This window comes from Chiloscyllium plagiosum, unplaced genomic scaffold (assembly GCF_037043375.1).
Source record: "Chiloscyllium plagiosum isolate Xiang-an unplaced genomic scaffold, Cpla_swu_hap1 HiC_scaffold_43, whole genome shotgun sequence".
Lineage (NCBI taxonomy): Eukaryota > Metazoa > Chordata > Chondrichthyes > Orectolobiformes > Hemiscylliidae > Chiloscyllium > Chiloscyllium plagiosum.
In genome coordinates, this window is record NW_028270181.1 from 9,018,073 (window position 1) to 9,039,283 (window position 21,211).

At 43.2% G+C, this 21,211-nt stretch overlaps 1 protein-coding gene across 3 annotated transcripts in view; it reads right to left on the minus strand.

Annotated features, from left to right (window-relative positions):
• Window positions 1–353: 353 nt before the first annotated feature.
• The window catches only part of LOC122541903 (ras-GEF domain-containing family member 1A-like), a 221,944-nt gene continuing 201,086 nt past the window's right edge, over window positions 354–21,211 (minus strand). For all 3 annotated transcript variants that reach the window (XM_043679087.2, XM_043679088.2, XM_043679090.2), the window contains 11 exons: window positions 20,716–20,853; window positions 16,215–16,436; window positions 15,288–15,362; window positions 13,239–13,334; window positions 12,238–12,340; window positions 11,198–11,277; window positions 9,130–9,225; window positions 7,846–7,941; window positions 7,599–7,722; window positions 5,452–5,524; window positions 354–3,641 (listed from right to left, as the gene is read on the minus strand). In XM_043679087.2, coding sequence (XP_043535022.1) covers window positions 3,617–3,641; window positions 5,452–5,524; window positions 7,599–7,722; window positions 7,846–7,941; window positions 9,130–9,225; window positions 11,198–11,277; window positions 12,238–12,340; window positions 13,239–13,334; window positions 15,288–15,362; window positions 16,215–16,436; window positions 20,716–20,853 — 1,128 coding nt within the window. In that variant the 3' untranslated portion in view covers window positions 354–3,616. The remainder of the gene's footprint in view (window positions 3,642–5,451; window positions 5,525–7,598; window positions 7,723–7,845; window positions 7,942–9,129; window positions 9,226–11,197; window positions 11,278–12,237; window positions 12,341–13,238; window positions 13,335–15,287; window positions 15,363–16,214; window positions 16,437–20,715; window positions 20,854–21,211) is intronic.

Sequence of the window (21,211 nt, forward strand, 5' to 3'; positions counted from 1 at the left end):
ATGCTATATGAATACAAGTTGTTCCTGTGAGCAGCACCACAGAACAAGGGCTAGTTTTAAATTAACATTTAATCCTTACAACATTGGTACTAGTTCGTAATGCACTAGCAAGTGATTTCCTTCTGGTACCCCGTCTGTGTTAGTGATGAAACAAACATTACTTTTAAAATCACATCCTTTAGCAGGGGGAGATCCTTGTCAATGTGCAGAGTTTTCCAGCCTCACCCTTCCCTTTTCAAGACAAAGGCATATCCCATTGCCAGACTCCAAGCCCTTCTCTTTTGGGACTAAGCCTATACTGAGCAATTTAGAAATTTGCAATTAGAACAATCAATGTTGATACAGCCAGTCAGTAAGATTTTCACATAATTTATTTTCTGTAGTTGTATTCTTTATAAAAACCAACAACTTAAACATTGAGAGTGGCGTACAACACATTCAGTGCTTCTAAACATGTGAACCCTTCACAGGAGAAGAAAATAAAGGGACTGCTGCTGAGTCTTTTCCTGACTGGGAAGCAATGCTTCCTGTGCAAGAAAATGAAAGGAGGTGTTCATTTTTAAGGGGAAGGGGCAAATTTATGGGCTTCCTCCCTTTTTAAGTCGCATTAAATTGCAGAACAGATGCCACAAGGACCTGTGAAAGCCACCTCCTCACAAGAGAGGCTGAAGTGCTGTGAGATTTGTCTTCCAATCATGATAGTTACAACCCACAGTGCATTTTCACAAAAGACATTTTCGAATAAGGATGCTACCATTTACACAATGTATTAAGTAGCTGCTGTTCTTTAGTGTTCCCAAATCTAGTTCAACTTTCTTCAATGTTTGTTTTTAAGGACCCTAATTTTCTTTAATTTTTGCATTTCCTTGACTCAATTCAACCACACATAGCTTCAGTAAACAACCTGGGGATTTTATGAAAACTACTTGTTCTCACCTGCCTGTATTTATTTGCCAGGGTACTGTGGGTTTGTAAATCCAGAATAATGCAGTGTTCTTGCAAGCAGACAAAACTGCGGTTATCTCCAGCTACAAGTAGACACGTGTACTTGGGAAGCCATGCAGGCTGCCATACTGAGGTGTGTGCTGCTGATATTGTTCCAGAAAGAAAAATGAATGGCGTTGCTTCTAATGTCAAAAGTCAACAATGACAGAATGGACTTTGATCTTATTGGATGGTGATGGTTGAGGGAGACAATTTCTAGTGTCAAATATGTAACTAAATCATAATCCTTTTTTTTTCTAAACAATCTTATTCCACGTAATGCCCTAAGAATGTTTCCCTCAGGATATTCGCAGTATGACTACTTTAAATTAGAGTTGGCAGAGCGGGGATCTATTAAATGAAAGTAGAAAACTCTATTAAATAGTTTCCTTGGTAACAACTTTCTGTTGTGGTAAAACTCATTTTTAGAGCAGATATGGAGCGAAATGGGATTATGCCAAGTCACTCCAATGTGAAGATGGCACAATCCCAATGGGTTCTGGGTAATGATGATATGGTACCAAGCCACCTCTTTGGTACACGGGCCCAATAAGGAAGGAAGCTCAAGAATAACCAGAACTCTGCCTTCCTGCTTTCTGATTACCACGTCTGCTGTGTTTTGTTTTTAAGGAATTTTTCAGGAAACCACATTTGAGTTTTTCTGTGGCTGATGAACACCAGTTGCCTTGGTTAGTAACTCACAGGATGCATTGTGGGTAAATTTGATTAACAAGGGCATCAGTAATTCTTGGGAGTGGGGAATACGTTGGGAATGAGGACATTATGGTCACCTGAATAGCAGAACCTATGGGGAGGGGGAAGCTGATAGGCCTACCCATATTTTCCTACGTTTGTGTGTATATTCATGAGGTACCCTTTGAATCACCCTACCCTCTTCACCTTTGAGCACACGTTCACAGATTGCTCACAGTGGATTCTGATACCTCTCAAGATTATGGTTAGTCTCAACTGGACGAATTGCTACTGGGAGCTCACTGTTCAATCTATCCCATTACCAACAGCACAAACAGAAATTGTAAGGTGCTGTAATATCTTGAGTGTTATCCCATACTTGGATAAAATCATCTGTTGTTTGTATTAGGGAAGCACATTGATGGATTGGGCAGACTGCAGCCAATTTTGCTCAAATCCTTATTACACCATCCAGCTGCAAAGTTCATCAGGTTGTCGGTTAAGCTCTATGTAACGTGTTCTTGACCCTGTGCCAGAAAGCAAAATTTTGGATTTATTTTTGTCATCTTCATCCCCAGGATGTTTCTTTTTGTGATTGACAAAACCTTGTTTATGGAATCAGTCTCCTTCAGCCTGCTGTTGAACATTGAGGATTAAGCTGGTTGGTCCCTCATATACTTGCTTCTTCACCATTTGAGACATGGACACGTGTACAATATATCTGAGGGTATCTATTGACAATGCGCTGTTCTTTTATTTTGTCAGTGGGCAAAAGGGTGATCTATGATGTGTTGTAAATAGCTTTGTTAAAAAAAAACAGTAATGGATTAGGAAACATTGAGCAGAAACCTTTAAGACTTGCTGTTTTGTAAAAAGTGACATTTCAAATCTGAGTTTTTTTTAAACAAAAGTTTAATTATTTGTTTTAAAAAGTTGTGAGATTGGGTTGAGTTGGAACAGTATCAACATGCACACACTGCAGTAAGGCAGAGCAATGGTGGCTCCTGCAACCCTAGGGACCATCCATTCCACAGGCTACAGTCTGGAATGTGAAACAATCACTGCACTGTGTCCTTCATTCAAGTGAGTAAGTATCTAAAGTTCGAGCCTGTTCTGTGCACAAAAGAAACAGTTCTTCAGTCCTATAGAGCAGCGAAAACGTGAGTTATAGAGCACAACACAAAACAATCTGCACAGAAGATAAGGGCAGTTTCAATCCCATGGGTCACATTGTGGTCATTCTGTAAGCCAGTGTAAAACCATCAGTATACATTCCATGCTGGATAGCAATCCCTTTGCCTCATAGGATGGTCTCAAGACCAGGCTTGATTAAACTCTGCCAATTTGTCCCCTTCCCTCCACCAAATGTACCCACACCCCAACATTCCACAATCGTCCAGTCCATAAAACAGTAAAATTATGGTGCAACGTATAGTTCCTTCAATTCTGTTTATACCCGTAACTAATTCTCTCTCTCACAGAAGCAGCAAGTTATCACAAAACAAAGAATGAATTGACAGTAGTCGGAATTTCTCACAGGCTGCCATTGTCCTATTTATTTTCTACCGGTATCCATGGTGATAGCAGCCAGAGATTTCCCATGATGCTTTTCTTCAGTTTAGGGTCCTGCCCCATGGCAAAAGTGAATCTTCTGCCTTCTCTTTGTCTTCCAATTATTTTACAAGTCAAAGCACAAAGTCTGCTGTAAAAGGCGTTTAACATACGTATCCCAACCAGCAGGACCAAAGCCCCAACAATTGGCCTCTTTTTCTCTCTCTCTCTCTGTACAGTCATGACCAGGGTCAGAATCAAAACCAAAATTTACAAATTTTAAAGCAACAATGACCGTGCCAAGTCTCTTTTTTTTCCATCCAACTGGAGCTAAAATCTGTCGCAGTGCAAATGGTTTGAAGTGTCTAGTATGTACAACATGGTTCCTTCATGCCCTGTTCAACAGAGTTGCCCTGCCAAGAGAAAGAGAAAAGAAAAATGAATACGTCAAAACCTAAGGGTAAATCATTTAACATGACGCTAGAGTGTTGGCTTACCTCTAGGGGTAGCAGCAAACTCACCCCTGAGGGTTTAAGCCCCCACCCCAGGATTCAGTGCACAAATTCAACTGAAGTCATGTCTTCCTGTTCAGGTCAGTCTTAAAAATATCGCATGGCACTGTTCAAGTGAGCACAGGAAATTCTCTTGCTGGTCAGTTTAACTCGTCATTCATATTTTCCTGCACAGTCACTGCAGTTTGCAATGAGTTTCACTACTATTTCCACCTCTCTTGACTCTACCATTCTTTTATACTTCACCTCCTCACTTCCCTCAGCAATGTGTCACATACAATGAGTTACTTTGCAGTGCGGCAACTGTTGTATCAACCAACGTCATGGCTATTTTACAGGAAGAACCTGATACAACAGGACTGAATGAGCAGTTAAGCATTTCTTCCAAAGTACTAGTATGAGGGGGCAACAGAGACTGCAGAATGTCCCAGAATGTTTTGATAACCAATGCTGTACTTTTGGAGGTGTAGTCACTGCTGTCATAGAAGAAATGTAGTCAGCCAGATTTACCACTGACAACAATTAAATAATGTCCAAATTGTCTATTTGTTTTTGTGGTACCAACTGAGGATTAAATATTGGCTGAGGGAAACTCTTTAAAGTAGGTGCGATTAGATCTTCTACATCCATCTGAAGCCTGAACGTACACACCAGCCAGTTTCAAAAGTTTCTACCCTACTGTTGTTAGAATACTGAATGGACTCTCAAACTCTTAGCACTTGCCTGTACCTGTGTTTTGGTTTTTCTGCTGTTTACCTATTACTTACTTATCTATGCTATTTAACTTTGTGGTCTGCCTGTATTGCTCGCAAGCCAAAGCTTTTCACTGTGCCTCAGTACACGTGACAATAAATTCAATTCCATCTGGACAGAGCAGATAAGTCTTTGGTTTATAGTCTCAACCATAAGACTAGTCTTCATTTTTTTGTTCCCCAATGTGTATGTGTTGAAATCCTGCAGTGGGATGTGAACCCAATACCTTCTACTTCAGAGGCAAAACTACAGATGACACAGCCAAATTAGATCTACATGAAATGGTTTGTTGTTGGAGCACCAGTCTTCAGAACTCCTCCAAAAAAGAACTCCTTCAGAAAGAATTTGAGGTGTAATGCAAGGAAAAGATTACAAGCACACACGCATAAAAGGTCTTGCCTGAGGTTAAACAGAGAAAGGGAACTTCTATTTATCAATCAGAATCATGTAAAAATTCATGCCCCTTGTCCTCAACTATGGGATAGACCATTCAGCCCATCTGAACTCACCCAAGCAGAAACAAAAATGGCCACTTGTATCATAATGGAAGTTAAGTGAAAGAGTGTGTGGTAAATCCCTTCAGAGTTCCTCCTGTTCTATCTTCCCCAGAAGAGGGTCAAATCCTTGATTACTGAGGAAATGCACTCTCAATATCCAAATCAGACAAAAGCTCCACTTGACAATCAGTCCGGCTGTCGATGAAACCTTTATCATGTCAATTTCTTCTTATGGTCAGAAACCAGAGTCCCCTTGCTGATGTTTTGTCAAATTAAATTAATGAATTACATTGCACTGAATCCTGGAACAGGGCTTAAATCCTTGATGTTCTCTCTCAGGAATCAAATTGTTACCTCTGAGCCAAGAGAACACTCAAATATTCATAGATCTTAAAATACGGATACCAAATTGGCATCAATCTGCTCAAAAGATGAGGAAACACAAGTGAAGAGACTGGTACCTGAGTGACTTCCAACTGTCCTTCTCCATGTGATTCTCTGGCCCCTCGCTCTCAAATGAAGCCAAGTAAAGTGCTGGAAAAGAGAAAGAGAAAATGTTAGAGATGAGCCTTATACACTACATCCCTCCAAATCAGAGGCAAGCTAGACTTGCCTGTAGAACTTCTTGGTTTGACAAATCTGCTGCTTATTAATGCTGGGAATGGACAGTTTTCAACTTTTGACAGTAGTTAATTTTAACCCAATTCATTGGACAGCAGATACCCTGGAAAAGGGCACTCCAATTAATAAGTTTCTTCAAAACAGCACAGTATAAAATCAGTGCCATCCCATCCAGTTTTCCAGAGTCATGGCAGACTCAAAATGTTCACTCTTTTTCTCTCTCTTGACAGACCTGCTGAGTTTCTCTAACATTCTCTGTGTTTGTTACAGTTTCACCATAGGAAGATTGGGCTTAAATCGCTCCCATAGGGCAACCATCAAGCACTTTCAGGTTAGGCAGATCCACAATGGTCTCAATTATAGTCTTTCTCAAATGTATCTTAATCCACTTTGTTTAAAACGGAGATGAGGAGAAATTTCTTCGCTCGACAGAATTGGAATTCTCTGCCACAATGAGCTGTGGATTCTCAAATTGTTGAGTAGATAGATGTTAAAGATTAACAAAAGATCAATCAGTGGCAGTTAGTAGACCCAGTCTAGCTCTGCTATAGACTCCAGGTTGCACTGCATGGGAGCAATAAGCCACAAGACATGCAGAAGAGGTGGTAAGAAGTGAATGCATTGGACTTTCATATGACATGTCAGGTGGTCTGTGTGTTAAAGCTCATCCCGGACAATTTTGTCATGAAGTTTAGTTTTAATTTCATCACCTCACCTTCTCTATCTCACCCACCCTCTTCCCCATGTCCATGATCTTGCTCATCCCTCCTCTCTCGCTCTCCTGTGTACTCGCTCTCTCTCTTCACCCACTTTATCCTTTCCAGGTGTCGATCTCACACAATCCTTGCCCTCCTTTCTGTTACATGCCCTCTCTCATTCTCTCTGTCTCCCCTCTTCCTTCATGCGCTTTCTACCTCAAGTGCTCCTCCTACAGAATTGGGATTCTGTCCAATCAGCAAGGGCTGCGAGAAACCAACCACCACCTAACCTGACAGGACTCGATACCCAGTTCCTAAGAAGTCACGATGGGACTCAAAATGCTAACTCTGTTTCCCTCTCCACAGCTGCTTCTGGGCAGATAGAGTCATAGAGTGGTACAGCGTGGAAACAGACCTTTGGCTCCAACTAGTCCACGCCGAACATAATCCCAAACTAAACTAGTCCCACCTACCTGCTCCTAGCCCATTATCGGTCCAAACCTTTCCTATTCATGTATCTATCCAAATGTCTTTTAAATGTTGTAATTGCACATGCATCCATCACTTCCTTTGAAAATTGCTTCCACACACAAACGACCCTCTGTGCAAAACATTTGTCCTTTTTAAATCTCTCTCCTCTCACCTCTAAAATGTGCCTCCTAGTCTTGAAATTATCCTACCTTGGGGAAAAGACAACAACTATTAACTCTATCTATACCTCTCATTACTTTATAAACTTCCATCAGGTCGTCTCTCATCCTCCTACGCTCCAGTGAAAGAAGTCCCAGCCTATCCAGCCTTTCTTTATAACTCAAACCTTCAACATCCTGGCACATCTCTTCTGAACCCTCTCCAGCTTAATAACATCCTGGGCAACCAGAACTGGACACAATATTCCAGAAGACGCCTCACCAATGTCCTGTACAACCTCAACATCACTTCACAACTCCTACTATCAAAGGACTGAGCAATGAAGACAAGCGTGTCAAATGCCTTTTCAACCACCCTGCCCATATGTGATGCAAACTTCAAAGAGTCTCCAGTAAATTGCTTTTAATATAGAAGTTGATGCTCCCTTTTAATCAATAGCACTGTCTTCTGTTGCTGTGACTGATTGAAGGGGCATCAATCAAAGTCACAAGCTGTGTGCATCAAGCATAACGTCTCATAGCCCTCACCAAACTGACAGCTGAAGCACCAAAAATACAAGTGTAACGGAGGTGGATTGTGTTGTCCTGTCATGTTGCATCAGTCTCACAACCCCAACTTGTTAACATGAAGCACCCTACCTTCTTCTGTGTAAACAGGAGCTGTCAGGAGATAGTTTTTGATCTTCTTGTCCTTCTCAAAGGGACACTCAACCTGTTTCCACATCATAAATTCATTGATCTGCTTGGCAATTTCCCAGAATTTCTGCAGAGAGAGAAGGAAAAAAGAATTATAAAACCGGTTCATTATTCCTCTTGATACAGAACCATAAAATGTCTACCTTGTACAGTTCTGTTTAGTGTGAGAGGTTGCTGCTAGTTCCCTTACCTTGAAGTTAATTTGCCCATTAGCCAGTCTGTTGGCATGAATCTTGTTCAGAAAGTAGATGTCTTTAATGAAGAGATTGAATACTGGAATGACAATCTACAAAGAAAAACAATTTATCCCCTTGAGATACTGAATCAGAAATAGCTCTTTTAATTAAAGGAAATTTGAAAAACCAAATGGTAATACTTTATCCCGTCTTATCTCATTCATACAGTGCCTTATCATGTCTCTCAATCATCACATACAATAACTTGGTTTGAAGTGTGTTCATTATAATGTCCGCAAATGCGGATGACATGCACAGAAAGCTCACGTAGAAAAGAACGAGGCATGCAGTCAGATAATGTCTGCCTGGTCTTGGAGGAGAGAGGCTTGCAACCTGATGGATAATACTCCTGCTTTCTTTCAATAACTATTGTGTGATAAGCTAACCGGGGTGGGGCTGTCTTATACGGAACTGTGAAAGGTCGGAAGGTTTAGTGGGGGTGGGGGAAAGCTGTTCCTTTCATCACAAAGACATCAGATTTAACATTTGCAGCAACAGTTACGGGGGTGGGGAGATGTGAAGAACATTTTCAAAACTGCTTGTTGCCAGTGAAGGTGGTGGGAGCACAGACAGTGGGTGAATTGTTTCAAAAGGAAATTCAACGGGCTCTTAGGAGGGATAAACTTGCAGGACAGAGCTGGGAAGAAGAAAACCACCTGACAGGACTCTCCCTGTGTCGGCATGGGTTTCCTCCCACAGCCCAAACATGTGCAGGTTACATGGATTGGCCACAGGAAATTGCCCGCAATGTCCAAGCACGTGCAGGCTATGTGGGTTAGCCATGGTAAATGTAGGGTTACAGGATGGGATGTTCTTTGGAGGATCAGTGTGGGTGCGATGGGCCGAATGGCCTGTTCCACACTGTACGGATTCTGTGATGATTCTTTGATTACTCCCGTGGAGAGCAGACGTAAACCCGATGGACTAAATGACTACAATGACTCCATGCAGTAAGGAATGGCTAGGAATATATATGTGAGAAAAGGATAGTCAGCTATCCTGGCAGGGCTAGCTCAGTTAATGGGGAGGAGACCTGAGCAGTGTGTAAACACAAACATGACCATTTGGACCAAATGGCCTGACTCAACTGATGTAATTCCACATACATTAGAGTACCAGGACTGCTTTAAACCTCCACTCAACCCCATAGAAGTGACCAGATTGAATCCTGGCTGGCCTTTCTCCCCTGACCGATAGTTAGAATTGAACAACATCTTGCGATTGTGTTGGGGTTTTACCTTCTCCCGGTTGCTGTGTGCAGTCTGTGATCTCTGCACTGCCCCCTGAAGCGCTGTCCGGTAGTGAGAGAAATTGCTGGACGGGTCCATGTGATTCTAGTCAACAAAACAAAGAAATCATATAATTTAGCGTTAAATAGAAAGTTTACTTGATGCTTTAAGATTTTACCAATGGTGCAAGTTTATCAGCGAAAGCTGACAATCCTTCAGTCAGACCCCGAGCGAGAAAGGGGTCACCCAGATACTGGGACCATCATCCCATAGGGACCCTGGGACTAGTTACGCTTTTACAGGAAGGAGTGCTGGTAAAGTGCTGGCAAACAAAGGCCAGAAATTTTGATTGGAGAGAGAATTTATCTTCAAAAATTGAAACACTAGCACATTGTTGTGGTGTGCAGTGTACAGCCTGGAAGGCTGGTGGAAATAGCTTCTACAATGTTGGAAAGGGAGTTATTGTGAATGATAGCCATTTAGCCTATTAAATCCATGTCGACTCTCCATAGAAAAGTCCAGGAAGTCAAATTACTTTGTTCCGTCCCCCGAAGTCCTGCAAATTTATGTCCCTCAAGAACCCACTGAATTTCCTCGGGATGTTGTTAATGTTCTCTGCTTCCGGAACCCTTGAAAGCAGCATGTACCTTACCACTCCTTGTATTTTCTTCATCCCCATCTTTGAGGCATACATGAATAGAATAATTAACAAGGCTATGGCAAAAGAGCCAGGGTGTGGTGGAGTCATCAAATAAATCCCAATGAGTCCACACAAACACGATGGACCGAATAGCCTACATCCATCCTGTAAATGCCACAGGCGGTGGTCTCACGTCATGTTTATTGACAGCTACATTAACATCCTGTATACATTACACAGGTTGGAATGTGAAGTAGGGGGTGGAAAGGTAGGAACAAGCAACGTTCATGGACTGAATCTGAAAACAGTGCTGTGGCAATATCAGCATATGTTTGTGCTAATTTACAGGAGACACTGACCCATTTGAAACAGGTCACAGCCTCTGTTAAAACAGCAGAGGGATTTCATGCAATCTCTTCATGCCAAAATAATTTCAGCCCAAAGTGTTTTAAGTGAGCATCACAGCTGATGGATGAATAAACTTTACAGTGAACATCATTTTTTTGAGGCCACACTGATCAGCTTTCAGAGCATTCCAGATGCTTTGAAGACCCAGTCCTGTGGGCAGAGCTCCTGTATCGAATGCTCAAGGAGATCACATTCCTGTATTTGACAGTGTGAAGATTTGAGTGTAAATCCTAGAACATCGTCTGGGTATATGGCCATCTAGCTAAAGTATTGCCACATGGTGGTGCTGTAATCACAGAGCAATCAACAGGGACAGGCCAACCATCAATCCAAACTTCAACAAATCAGTCTACCCTTTACCCCCAGCCCCAAAGATCAATTCAGCACCAGAATAACTCTCTCGCACTACTGGGCAACTCCCTGGCAACTCTTTTTTTTCAAACTACCAATCTAAGCCTATCCCGCTCATCATCCTTTTTTTTATTTATTCTTTCCTTGGATGTGGGGCATTACTGACATCTATTATCCATCTGGGATGGATTGTGAATCTGTGGAGTAAAGCAGTCAAGGCTTCCTTGTGGAATGTTTTTAAGGCAAACATTTTTGAAGGAATTAAGGGTTACGGTGAGAGGCCGGGTAAGTGGAGCTGAGTGCACGAAAAGATCAGCCATGGTCTTATTGATTGGTGGAGGGAAGGCCGGATGGCCTACCCCTGCTCCTATTGCTTATGTTCTCAATTGCCGCTTGGGAAGGTGCCAGTGAGCTTCAGCCCGTACCTGCAGAGCGTTTATGTTTGAACCAAGTAGCCTGTTAGAAGTATACGCAAGAGGCTTGGAAGAATGGAAGACCAGTCTATCGGGTATAATGGGAAACGATTCTGTTGGGTTTGCAGTGTGAAGACCCAGAAAAGTAGGGAGCTTAGATTTGAGTAGCTCCTTTTTAATTATTTTTCAATCATCATTGTGCAAGAAGCAACTAAAAGATTTCCAGAAACCATGAGCACAAATATGCACACAAACTATCACTTACTTCCAAAACTTCAAATTTTGCCTTTTTGACTTTGGACCATGTTTTTTTCAGTCTGGCAACAGGACTCAGATTCATTCCAGCTGTGTGAGAGAGGGAGACAAGTACTGTCAGTGAGGGAACTGTGGTTTGTGTAATAACCTTTAGTCTTCAGTGGATGGGATGCAGAGAAACAGAGTGAGAGAGATTCATCACTACCCCTCCACCCCTGGTCTTAATCTGACAGTGATTAGTACTGCTGCCTCACAGTGCCAGGGACCTGGGCTGGATTCCAGCCTCAGTTGACTGTCTGTGTGGAGTTTACACATTCTCCCAGTGTCTGCGTGGGTTTCCTCCGGGTGCTCTGGTTTCCTCCCACAGTAAAAAGATGTGCAGGTTAGATGGAATCGTCACACTAAATTGTCTATAGTGTTCAGGGATGTGTAGGATAGGTATATTAATCATGCTGAATTGTCCGTAATGTCCAGGGATGTGCAGGTTTGGCGGATTAGCCATGGGAAATACAGTGTTATAGGGACAGAGTATGGGGGTTAGTCTGCATTGGATGCTGTTCAGAGGGTTGGTGTGGCCTCCATGAGCTGAATGGCCTGCTTCCACACTTCAGAGATTCTATGACAACATCAGCTTTATTTACATAGCACCATTAACACTGTAAAGTATTCAGAGAGGGCTTCACAAACAACATCTGACACCAAGCTACGTTAGGGGATATTTGGGAAGTTGGTTATAGCTGGGTTAAAAGAGGGTTTAAAAAAAAAAAAGGGGCAGCAGGAAATGGTATGCAGGGATACAGAGCAAGAGCAGAAAGTTGGCACTAGGTAATAGAATTGATACAGGCAAGATGGCTGAATGGCCTCCTTTTATGACATAAAACTACTGTAATTATGGAAAAAGATTCTCTTTAAATTTGGTGGGGCTAGAATTTCAGAGCTCAGGGCTTTGGCAGCTGAAAGGTTTGACCTATGACAACAGAATGATGAAAAGTGGTGGTGTGCAAGGTGTGGGGGTTGGGAATTGGACAGCTCTTAAGAGAAGATACTCACAGATAATAGCCATCAGGGAATTGAAGTTTCCGATGTTAAAACATTCCCGTGCCACATCAATGAAGAACTCCAACATCCGCGTCCTCTGTTTCTTCTTCCCAATCTGCAATTAAACAGCACCTCTGTGACAAGGGTCCACACACAGGAGACAGACTTTGGATAGTCATTTAGAATTCTGCAGAACCTCCTCCCTCCCTCCACTCCACCCCACCCCCCGCAGTTCCTCCCTCCAATCAATCACATATATTGGCCTACTCAACCTGGCATACACAAAGATGACACTTAAAGAGGTAAAATACTGCGGAGTTTGAAAATTTGAAATAAACAGATCACGGAGTTCTAAAAAAAAGTAATTGTAGTCTCGGAAAACTAACTGTTTCTCAGTCCACAGATGCTGCCAAACCAGCTGAACTTCTCTAGCAGTCTCTGTGTCGAGCACAGTCTGATAGTTAACTTTGCAGAATCTTCATGAGGAGTTGGAGGTAGCAAAACCAAAGTCCTGAGTGAAGCTGCCAGGACACATGCTAGAGATCTGTGCGACAAGTCAATGCAGTTATTTGCTTTACTAACTGACTCTCTCTCCAACTCCAAAGCATAGGCACAAAGAGCTGAAGCAACTGGGGCGCCACGGTGACCTCACAGTACCAGGGTCCCAGGTTCAATACCAACCTCGGGCGACTGTCTGTGTGGAATTTGCACATTCTCCCTGTGTCTGCGTGGGTTTTCTCCAGGTGCTCCGGTTTCCTCCCACAGTCCAAAGATGAATTGGCCATGCTAAATTGCCCATAGTGTTAGGTGCATTAGTCAGAGGGAAATGGGTCTGGATGGGTTACTCTTCGGAGGGTCGGTGTGGTTTGGTTGGGCCGGAGGACCTGTTTCCACACCGTGGGGAATCTAATCAATCTCTACCACTAATATCACTCACTCATTCACACACACACACACACACACACACACACAATTGCTTGCCACAAGCAATGCAGTCATTCCTGTGAACTCACTCTGCATATCTCAGTGGCGACTAGAGAGCTGAGCCGATTAAACCAGTTGTCACACGCTTCCAAATTGCACGTCTTCTTGATGTCACTGCGACAGCTCTTGAAAAGAAACAGAATTTAAAACAAAAACATAAGTGTCAAGACTTTGACCGGCAGCTGAAACGCGAAGACCTTGATAAATGATTCTCTGACACCGCTACCCCTCCCTCCCCAAAAACAAACAAGAAAAAAAAAACGACTTTGGAGGATGCTGATGCTTGCGGGCAGCTTGTGGCTTAAGATTTCTCTGTGTCTCCTTCCAGCTGCGTGCTGAGTGCACCGGCGGCTCCAGGATGATTACATTCCCGACTCGGAGCCACAACAAAGGCCCAGTATCAAGCCCGTCAAAACCAGCCCACCCACGGGTTTCAGGCTGGTGGGACGGGGGTGTGACGGCAGGAGTGTGATGGAAGGAGCAACAGGAGGAGAATGGATTTGGGGAGGAGGAAGAGGAGAGTCGGGGGGGGGAGGAGGGGAGCTGGGGAGAAGGAGAAGGGAAGTGGAGGGGTAAGGAGGGGAGTAGGTGGGAAGGTTGGAGAAGGGGAGGAGTTGGGGAAAGGAGGGTATGAAAAGGATGTTGAGAGGGGAAGGCAGGAGGGGGTGTAGGGAGAAAGAGGAGATGAGGAGTTGGGGAAAGGAGAGAAAAGGATGGGAGGAGTTTGGAGTGGGGTGAAGAAGGTGGAGGGTGGGTATGGGAAGGTGGGAGGACTTGGGGAGGGTGGGGTGAGAAAGAGGAGGAGGTAGAGGAGACTGGGGGGTGGGGGTGAGGAGACATGAAAATTTTTGAACCATTTTAAAGAGTGGCCCACCAGCTGTAAGATATCAGTGTTGGAACTTGAGGGAGGTGGCTAAGTGAAAGGCATGACCAACATCACGCTAAAACAGCGGACAAAGTGACTTCCAGCTGTGTAATCGGATGCTTTGGCAGCGCACCTCATGATTTATTACAAAGAGTAACTTGCTCTACTGAAATATTTTCTTATCTACAGCTAGAAGAGCATTAACTCATTTAACAGGCTGGGACCTGGAATGAATGGGTTGGCTTAGGAGGAAAGGTAGGACAGGCAGGGTTTGTTCCCACTGGATAGGTCAGTCGGGAAATCGAGAGTAATGGGGAAAAGGGTAGGAAAGGGGATGTGAGAAACGTTAGATCAGCCATGATCCGAATAAATGGCAGGGCAGGCTTGAGGGGCTGAATGGCCTAATCCTGTTTGTTATGGTCTTCAGTTTGAAGAACAAGGCGTGACTCAATTCTGTATAAGATCCTGACCGGTCTTATTGAAAGGACACCTCCTCACATAGGTGAGTCCAGAAACTATAGAATTATAGAACCCCACCATATGGAAGAAGGTCATTCAGCCCATTGAGTCTGCACTGACCCTCTGAAAAGCATCCCACCCAGATCCACTCCCCATAACCCTACATTTCCAACTAACCTGCACATCCCGGACACTGTAATTTAACATGACCAATCCACCTAACCAGCATGCTTTTGGACATTTGGGGCTATTATTTTAAAAGTCTTGGGTAGCCCTTTCAGGACAGGGATGAGGAGATGTGCTTTTCGCTCAGAGGATTGTGCAACTTTGAAACACTCTGCCTCAGATGGCAATGAAGTTGGGATCAGAGAGTATATTTTAAGACAGAGGGGGATGAATTCTTGTTACGCAGAGGAATGAAAGGGGACATGTGAATGTGGAATTCAAAACACAAACAGGTGAGCCTTGATTTCACTGGATGGCAGACAGCAGTCTAGGAGGGACTGAATGGTCATACCTCTGCTCCTCATAGTACATTCTGTCTTCCCAACATTACAACTAACTGAGTTTGAAACATGTAGCGATGTTATACAATAAATGTACAAACACAAACAGCCACTCTTTGTGGAACAAGCAGCCTACTATGATTTACTAATGACAGAAAATCATTGAAGTGCAAAGGCTAAACTCTGGATAAGCGAGGCTGTCTGGAGAAGTCCTGAAGGCAGATCATTGTACAACTTCACATCCTTACCTTGTGATTGTCCATTGAATCCATGTGGTTAAATATGTGCACCAGCTCCTCTGGAGTGATGTGTGTTAATCTTTCCTGCAGGAAATGACGAGACATCAATGTAGACACAGTTACATAAATGACACCCAACCAATCAGCATTTAGAAATGCAGTGGTCATAGTGAAGTTTGGGGTACAAATCACAGACGGAATTAAGAATAAGAGTATTCCCACCCTCTGATATGTTGCGGTAAAAGTTAGTGATGTAAAGACATTTGAATACAGATAAAAGGTCATTCAGTCATCCCTGCACCTTCTAGATTATGAAGCTAAATAATGAAAGGTTGCTGTCACTGCTCATTGAGATGGTAATGGGAGGGCACCGATTTCAAAAGGAATTAAAGAGATTAGAAAAAAAAATCTCTTTACACACAGCGGCTGTGTTATCACGTGGAACCCTCTGCTGCAGACTGGTTTGTTGAAAGGATCCATAAAATTCATTTGAAAAGAGGATGAAGACATACAGTTTTGTTAAAAAAAGGTAACACAAGGTGTGGGGTGCATTAGGAAGGGCGGCTTTCTATGATGTCTAAAAAAAAAGGCCAGCACAGTCTCTATAGGTTGAACAATCTGCTTCTGTATTTTTAATGAGCCCCTGACCTATCGCTCACCTTGCCATGAAGCTCCCTATTCGCTAGTTCCTCAAGACAGACTGTGTGCCAGTACAGCACTCTCTGAAAAATCAGCCCTCTTAACTCAACTGTAGTGGCAGTAATAATGGACAGGCCCCAGGATTGCACGTGAAAGGGCAGTTTTATGACAAACAAGCTATCTGTACGTGTCAATGCATCACAGGTAACTCAGGAACTCTTTTTAAATACTTCTTTTCCTGAGTCCGCACCATTTCATATCTTGAAGCTCTGTTCAGTCCTGAAAGCATTCACCTACCATCTCGATATGGGTGAGCTGCTGGGCCAAGACACAGGGGTCATTGCAGACGCTCAGTATATCCTTCTGACTGGACTGAGTCTTGGGTTTAAGGATAGTTTGCTTGTCTGTGACCGATGGTTTGATGATCTCCCGTGCCTCCTGGTACTGGCTGTGGCTCGAGAGGTTGCGGATCAGACTCTGGGTCATCTGACTAATGCTTTTCTTCACACTGGAGTTTTCCTATGGGAAATGAGCAGAGAGGAAACACTGTCATACGGAGAACAGGTGGAGACAGCAGGATAGAAGGCAGGCATGTGACTTACACTGGGGAGCCATGACGCATCAGTAAGCATTCCTGGATATTCAAGTATAAAACCCAAATCAGTTGTAACTATCATGGTTGAGGTGGATACACAATACAAGCTAGCTTTATGTCTCCAAACCACGGGATACATGGGATAAATGAGAAAGTTTGCACTGGTGTGTAACAAAAACGAAGGTCTTTAACAAAATGTACAGTTTGCGGTATATCAGTGAAACAAGGGAAGGTGGTGGTATATGGTAATGTCACTAGACTAGTGATCAAGAACTCCATGTTAATGCTCTATGGACACAGCAGATGGTGAAATTTGAATACGATAAAAATCTGAAATAAAGAAAAAGCTGGCTAAACAGCGAACACATAACTGCTGTCGATGGTTGTAAACACCCATCTGGTTCACTCATGCTCTTTAGGGAAGGAAATGTACCATCCATACATGGTCTGGGCTACATGTGCCTCCAGACCCACAGCAATTTGGTTGACAGCTGTGAACTGCCCTCTGGGCAATTAGGAATGGGCAATAAATGCAGCCTAGCCAGTAATGCCCAATAAATAAATTTAAAAATATTCAGTTATATATCCCAAATTAAGTTTGCTTCAAGCATAAAGGCCCAATCAAGATTAGCGAGGTTGGGTTGTATGAAATTGTATGAAATTGTTCCAGAATTTCAGTCTTGCTGAAGTCCCATTCTATCATTTTATAAAGGAGTCCTGCTCCAGATTACAACTGAAAACCATATGAACGTCTTTCTCATTTGGCTACCTAGTGAGCAGAGTAGCTGTTAACCTTGAGATAGTGTGTAATGGCAAAGATATTCTGAAAATGGGCTATGCCAGCATTGGTCTTGGTTAGAAGCCATTCTGAGTTCCTGCTGCACTCCCCATGGGACAAACTAAAATTGGGGGACACTCTTTAAAAATAACTGGTCTGCTATTAAGATGGAGAGGAGGAGATTTTCTTTCCCCCTATACTAAAGGATTATTAGTCTGTGGAACAGAAAGAGTGGAGGCAGAATCATTGACTATCTTATTATGGCAGCGAGAGTGAAAGATTTTGAAAATAAAACAGGAAAGTAGAAGCCACAAAATCAAATTAGCTTTGATGCTATCAAAAGGCTTAAGGGGCCGAACGAACTACGTTTGTTCCTAATTTGTATATTTGGTGCTGCAGTCCCAATAAGGCTGACATACTCATAGAAACAAGAAAGCACCAAAGATTTATTCAGGCTTCTGCATTAGAACTGAACACCCCCTGAACTAAAGGCGGTTTGAGGTTGTGAAAGACCAGCTCGCTAATCAGTGACAATGTGACGAAAGTTGCATGGAGTTTCTCCCAATCGTCTACAAGAATTTAACCCGAAGCTCTGCAGAAACTGTGTTGAAGGCCATTTCTTCAGGACGTTCACTGACCCCTACTTGGAGAAAACTCCATGCAACTTTCAGGCAAAGCAGTTGTGATTTGCAACATATGGCCTGAAGGTGGTGGCGTAAACAGATTCAGTGGTATCTTTTTGATAGAAAATATCTTAGGAAATGCAGGACTATCGATTAGAGAAGGGGACTGATTGGAGAGCTCTTCCAAACAGCCAGCACAGGCGATAGCACCTTGTGTGCTGTCAATCTCTACATTCTGAAAGAAAGCTTCTTTGAATGAGGGACTGATTGGAGGGCCTGACCTCTGAGGAAATACTGTGGCCTTGAAATTACAACATGTGGTGGGTCTGATTTACTTCACCGCAGCCTTTGGGACCTCCTTTCAAGCAGCACTTTTCTTGACAGGTTGAGCCGCACGCAATTCCTTTGATTGCGCCTTGGCTATTGTGGGATTGAAAGAGAAGGATTATTTGTGAAGAGTTGGTGGGGAGGGGGCAGCTCTCAATACAAGAATATAGAATGTCTTGGCCTCACTTTCCTTAACATTCCATTCATAGCTGTCGGTCCTCTGTTTCTCTTTGCCTAAACTGGGATGAATATTTCCCAAACAACTTTGAACAGTCGACAGAGAATTAACTCCTCGCTGGATTCAACCCAAACACAGTTACACTCTCGGGGTTTTGTTACATGCCCTGAGGAATCTCTTTCATCCTGTTACCATGGAGATCTGCGCCTCTTCCTTCGCCACAGGTTACATTCTGATCCGTACAGGGTGGAGGAGGAGGAGGTGGTGGGTGGGATGATGAGAGATGTTGTGTGGAGATGAGGAAGAGATGGAAGGCTCAGTTCATCCACAACCCCCCTCCCCAGAAAGGCTGAACACCCCATCCTTTGTTGATTAAATGTGGGAAGGCACAGCAGGTCAGGGCGTGATGAAGGGTCCCTACTCGAAACATCAACTTTTCTGCTCCTCCGATGTTCCTGACCTGCTGTGCCTTTCCGGCCCCTCTGACTTGCAGCACCTGCAGTCCTTGCTATCTCCAACTCTACCCTTCGTGTTGGACCATAGCTTCAATACTCCCAGCATCAGAGAGCCATGAGAATTTGTGGGTGTGGGGTCTCTCTTTTCGCACTGCGAACAGACTCCATTAGTTCTGCATGAGAGGGTCTTCTGGGTATGTTCTGATCTCAGCGGTTTGATTTTCACTAAGAGAGGCCCTAAACACTCTATTATCCTCAAAATATTACAAAGGTACTCAGTGACCCCTGGGAAGGTCCGTCATCCTGTTTCTCAATCGATAGAGTCACGGAAATTTCAGCGCAGGGTGATTGCACAGAGAGTAACGCCACATCCAAACTGTTGGCTCTATTCCTGCCTATTCCTACATGGAAGCTAGTATCCCATGATCAAGTTACCCTTTATTTATATGTGCCCAGTATACTGGAGTCAGTCTGCGAAATGTGGAGACTCTGAATCCCCTGTTTATATCAGTCAACCAGGGCTCCCTGATTGACCCAGGTTCACAACCCCAATCAGGGATCGTGTATTCAATAAGATCCACCTCATTCCAATCACGACACTATCCCTTAATATTGTCTTTTAAACGTGCATATTGAACTCCCTAGCAAATGTTCTGTCTGGTTTCAACATCTTAAATTTATATAGCACCTTTAACCTTCCTAAGGCACTTCACTGAGGTATTATCACATAACACCTTTCCTCATGAGGTGGTCGAGCAAGTCCACTTTAGGTTGTCTCAGTTTAAGGTGGGTCAGTTAAAGCAGCAGGTTTTCCTGTTTAATGTTGGAGGTTTTGTGAGGAAGGGTCACGTGACCTGAGCAGCGCCAATCTGTAATAGGCTTTCTTGCTGTGTGCCTCACCCTCCTGCTCACCAATCCTGAGACCCTCCCCCCACCCCGAAACCTCTGAAACCCTGCCACTCAAATCTGCTTTCACTCCACAAATGTTTCCTGCCTTGTGCGTTCACAGCAAGGTTTTGGGAGAGGAAAGCAGCAACCAGGAGGATTGGCTAGCAGGGACAGAGGCAGCAAAAAGCTATTTTGTTTACTGTTACAGTACTTTAGCAGGGTACAGTACTTAAACTTTCAGTTTATAATCTTTTCTTTAAAATGGGGAGAATCCTACAAAACTTAGCTTTTATGTTACTCTTAATAAGAAAAAGAATTCACTTAACATTATTCCATTCAGAAACATAACTAGAACATTAAGTGTGTAATTGCTACATTAGGACAGATGACGAAGTTTGGCTAAATGATATGTTTTAAGAAGCTTCTTAAAGGGGGTAAGAGTGTCCGAGAAATTTATACTTTTAGAAAGTTAAGACTTAATCTGTACTTTAAGGAAACGTATTCCAGATCATAAGAACTCACTGATTAAAATAAATAAAAGCCTCATCATCCCATTCCAGTTCTTTTGCCCAATTGTTAAAAATCTGTCTCCACCGTGTAATCGTTTTTCTTCCAATGCAAACAGTTTTAAAACTTGCTACCAAGGCTCCACCTTTTTGAATAATAAAACCCCCTTAATTTCTTTACTCTGAGGAGACGGTCCCCCGGCTTCTCAGAATCTCCACAGAACAGTAAATTTGAAATTACACTGGGAGGGAAAGGGACTGACTCTCAACATGTTGACGTGAAAACGTCAATGGAAACCGTTTCTCTTTATCTAAATATTGCAAAACGTCCTGCGATAGGAAAACATTCAATTCTTTGGACATTCTGATTAAACAACGTGCACACAAGGGGAAAAAAAACTATCAGTTTTTTTAAAAAATCCTTCCCATCCCCCGCTGACCCCCTCACCTCATCGCACTGTGCTATCTGATGAGTAATGTCCTTGAGTTCCTTCATAGATTTCTCATCCTGAAAATCATGTGGAAATGTTTCTGTCCACTCAGTCAACAGCTGGATGATTTTTGGGACAAATTCCTTCACTTTAGCCTATGGGAAAATGAGCCAAGAGGTTAGTGAAGTGGCAACAACAATCTGCATTTACATAGTGCTCTTGACTTAATAAAATGAATTAGATTACTCAGTGTGGAAACAGGCCCTTTGGCCCAACAAATCCACACCGACACTCCAAAGAGCATCCCACCCAGACCAATTCCCCTACATTTACCCCTTCACCTAACACTACGGGCAATTTAGCATGGCCAGTTCACCTAACCTGTACATTTTTGGACTGTGGGAGGAAACCGGAGCACCCGGAGGAAACCCACGCAGATATGGGGAGAATGTGCAAATTCCACACAGACAGTTGCCTGAGGCGAGAATTGAACCCGGGTCTCTGGCACTGTAA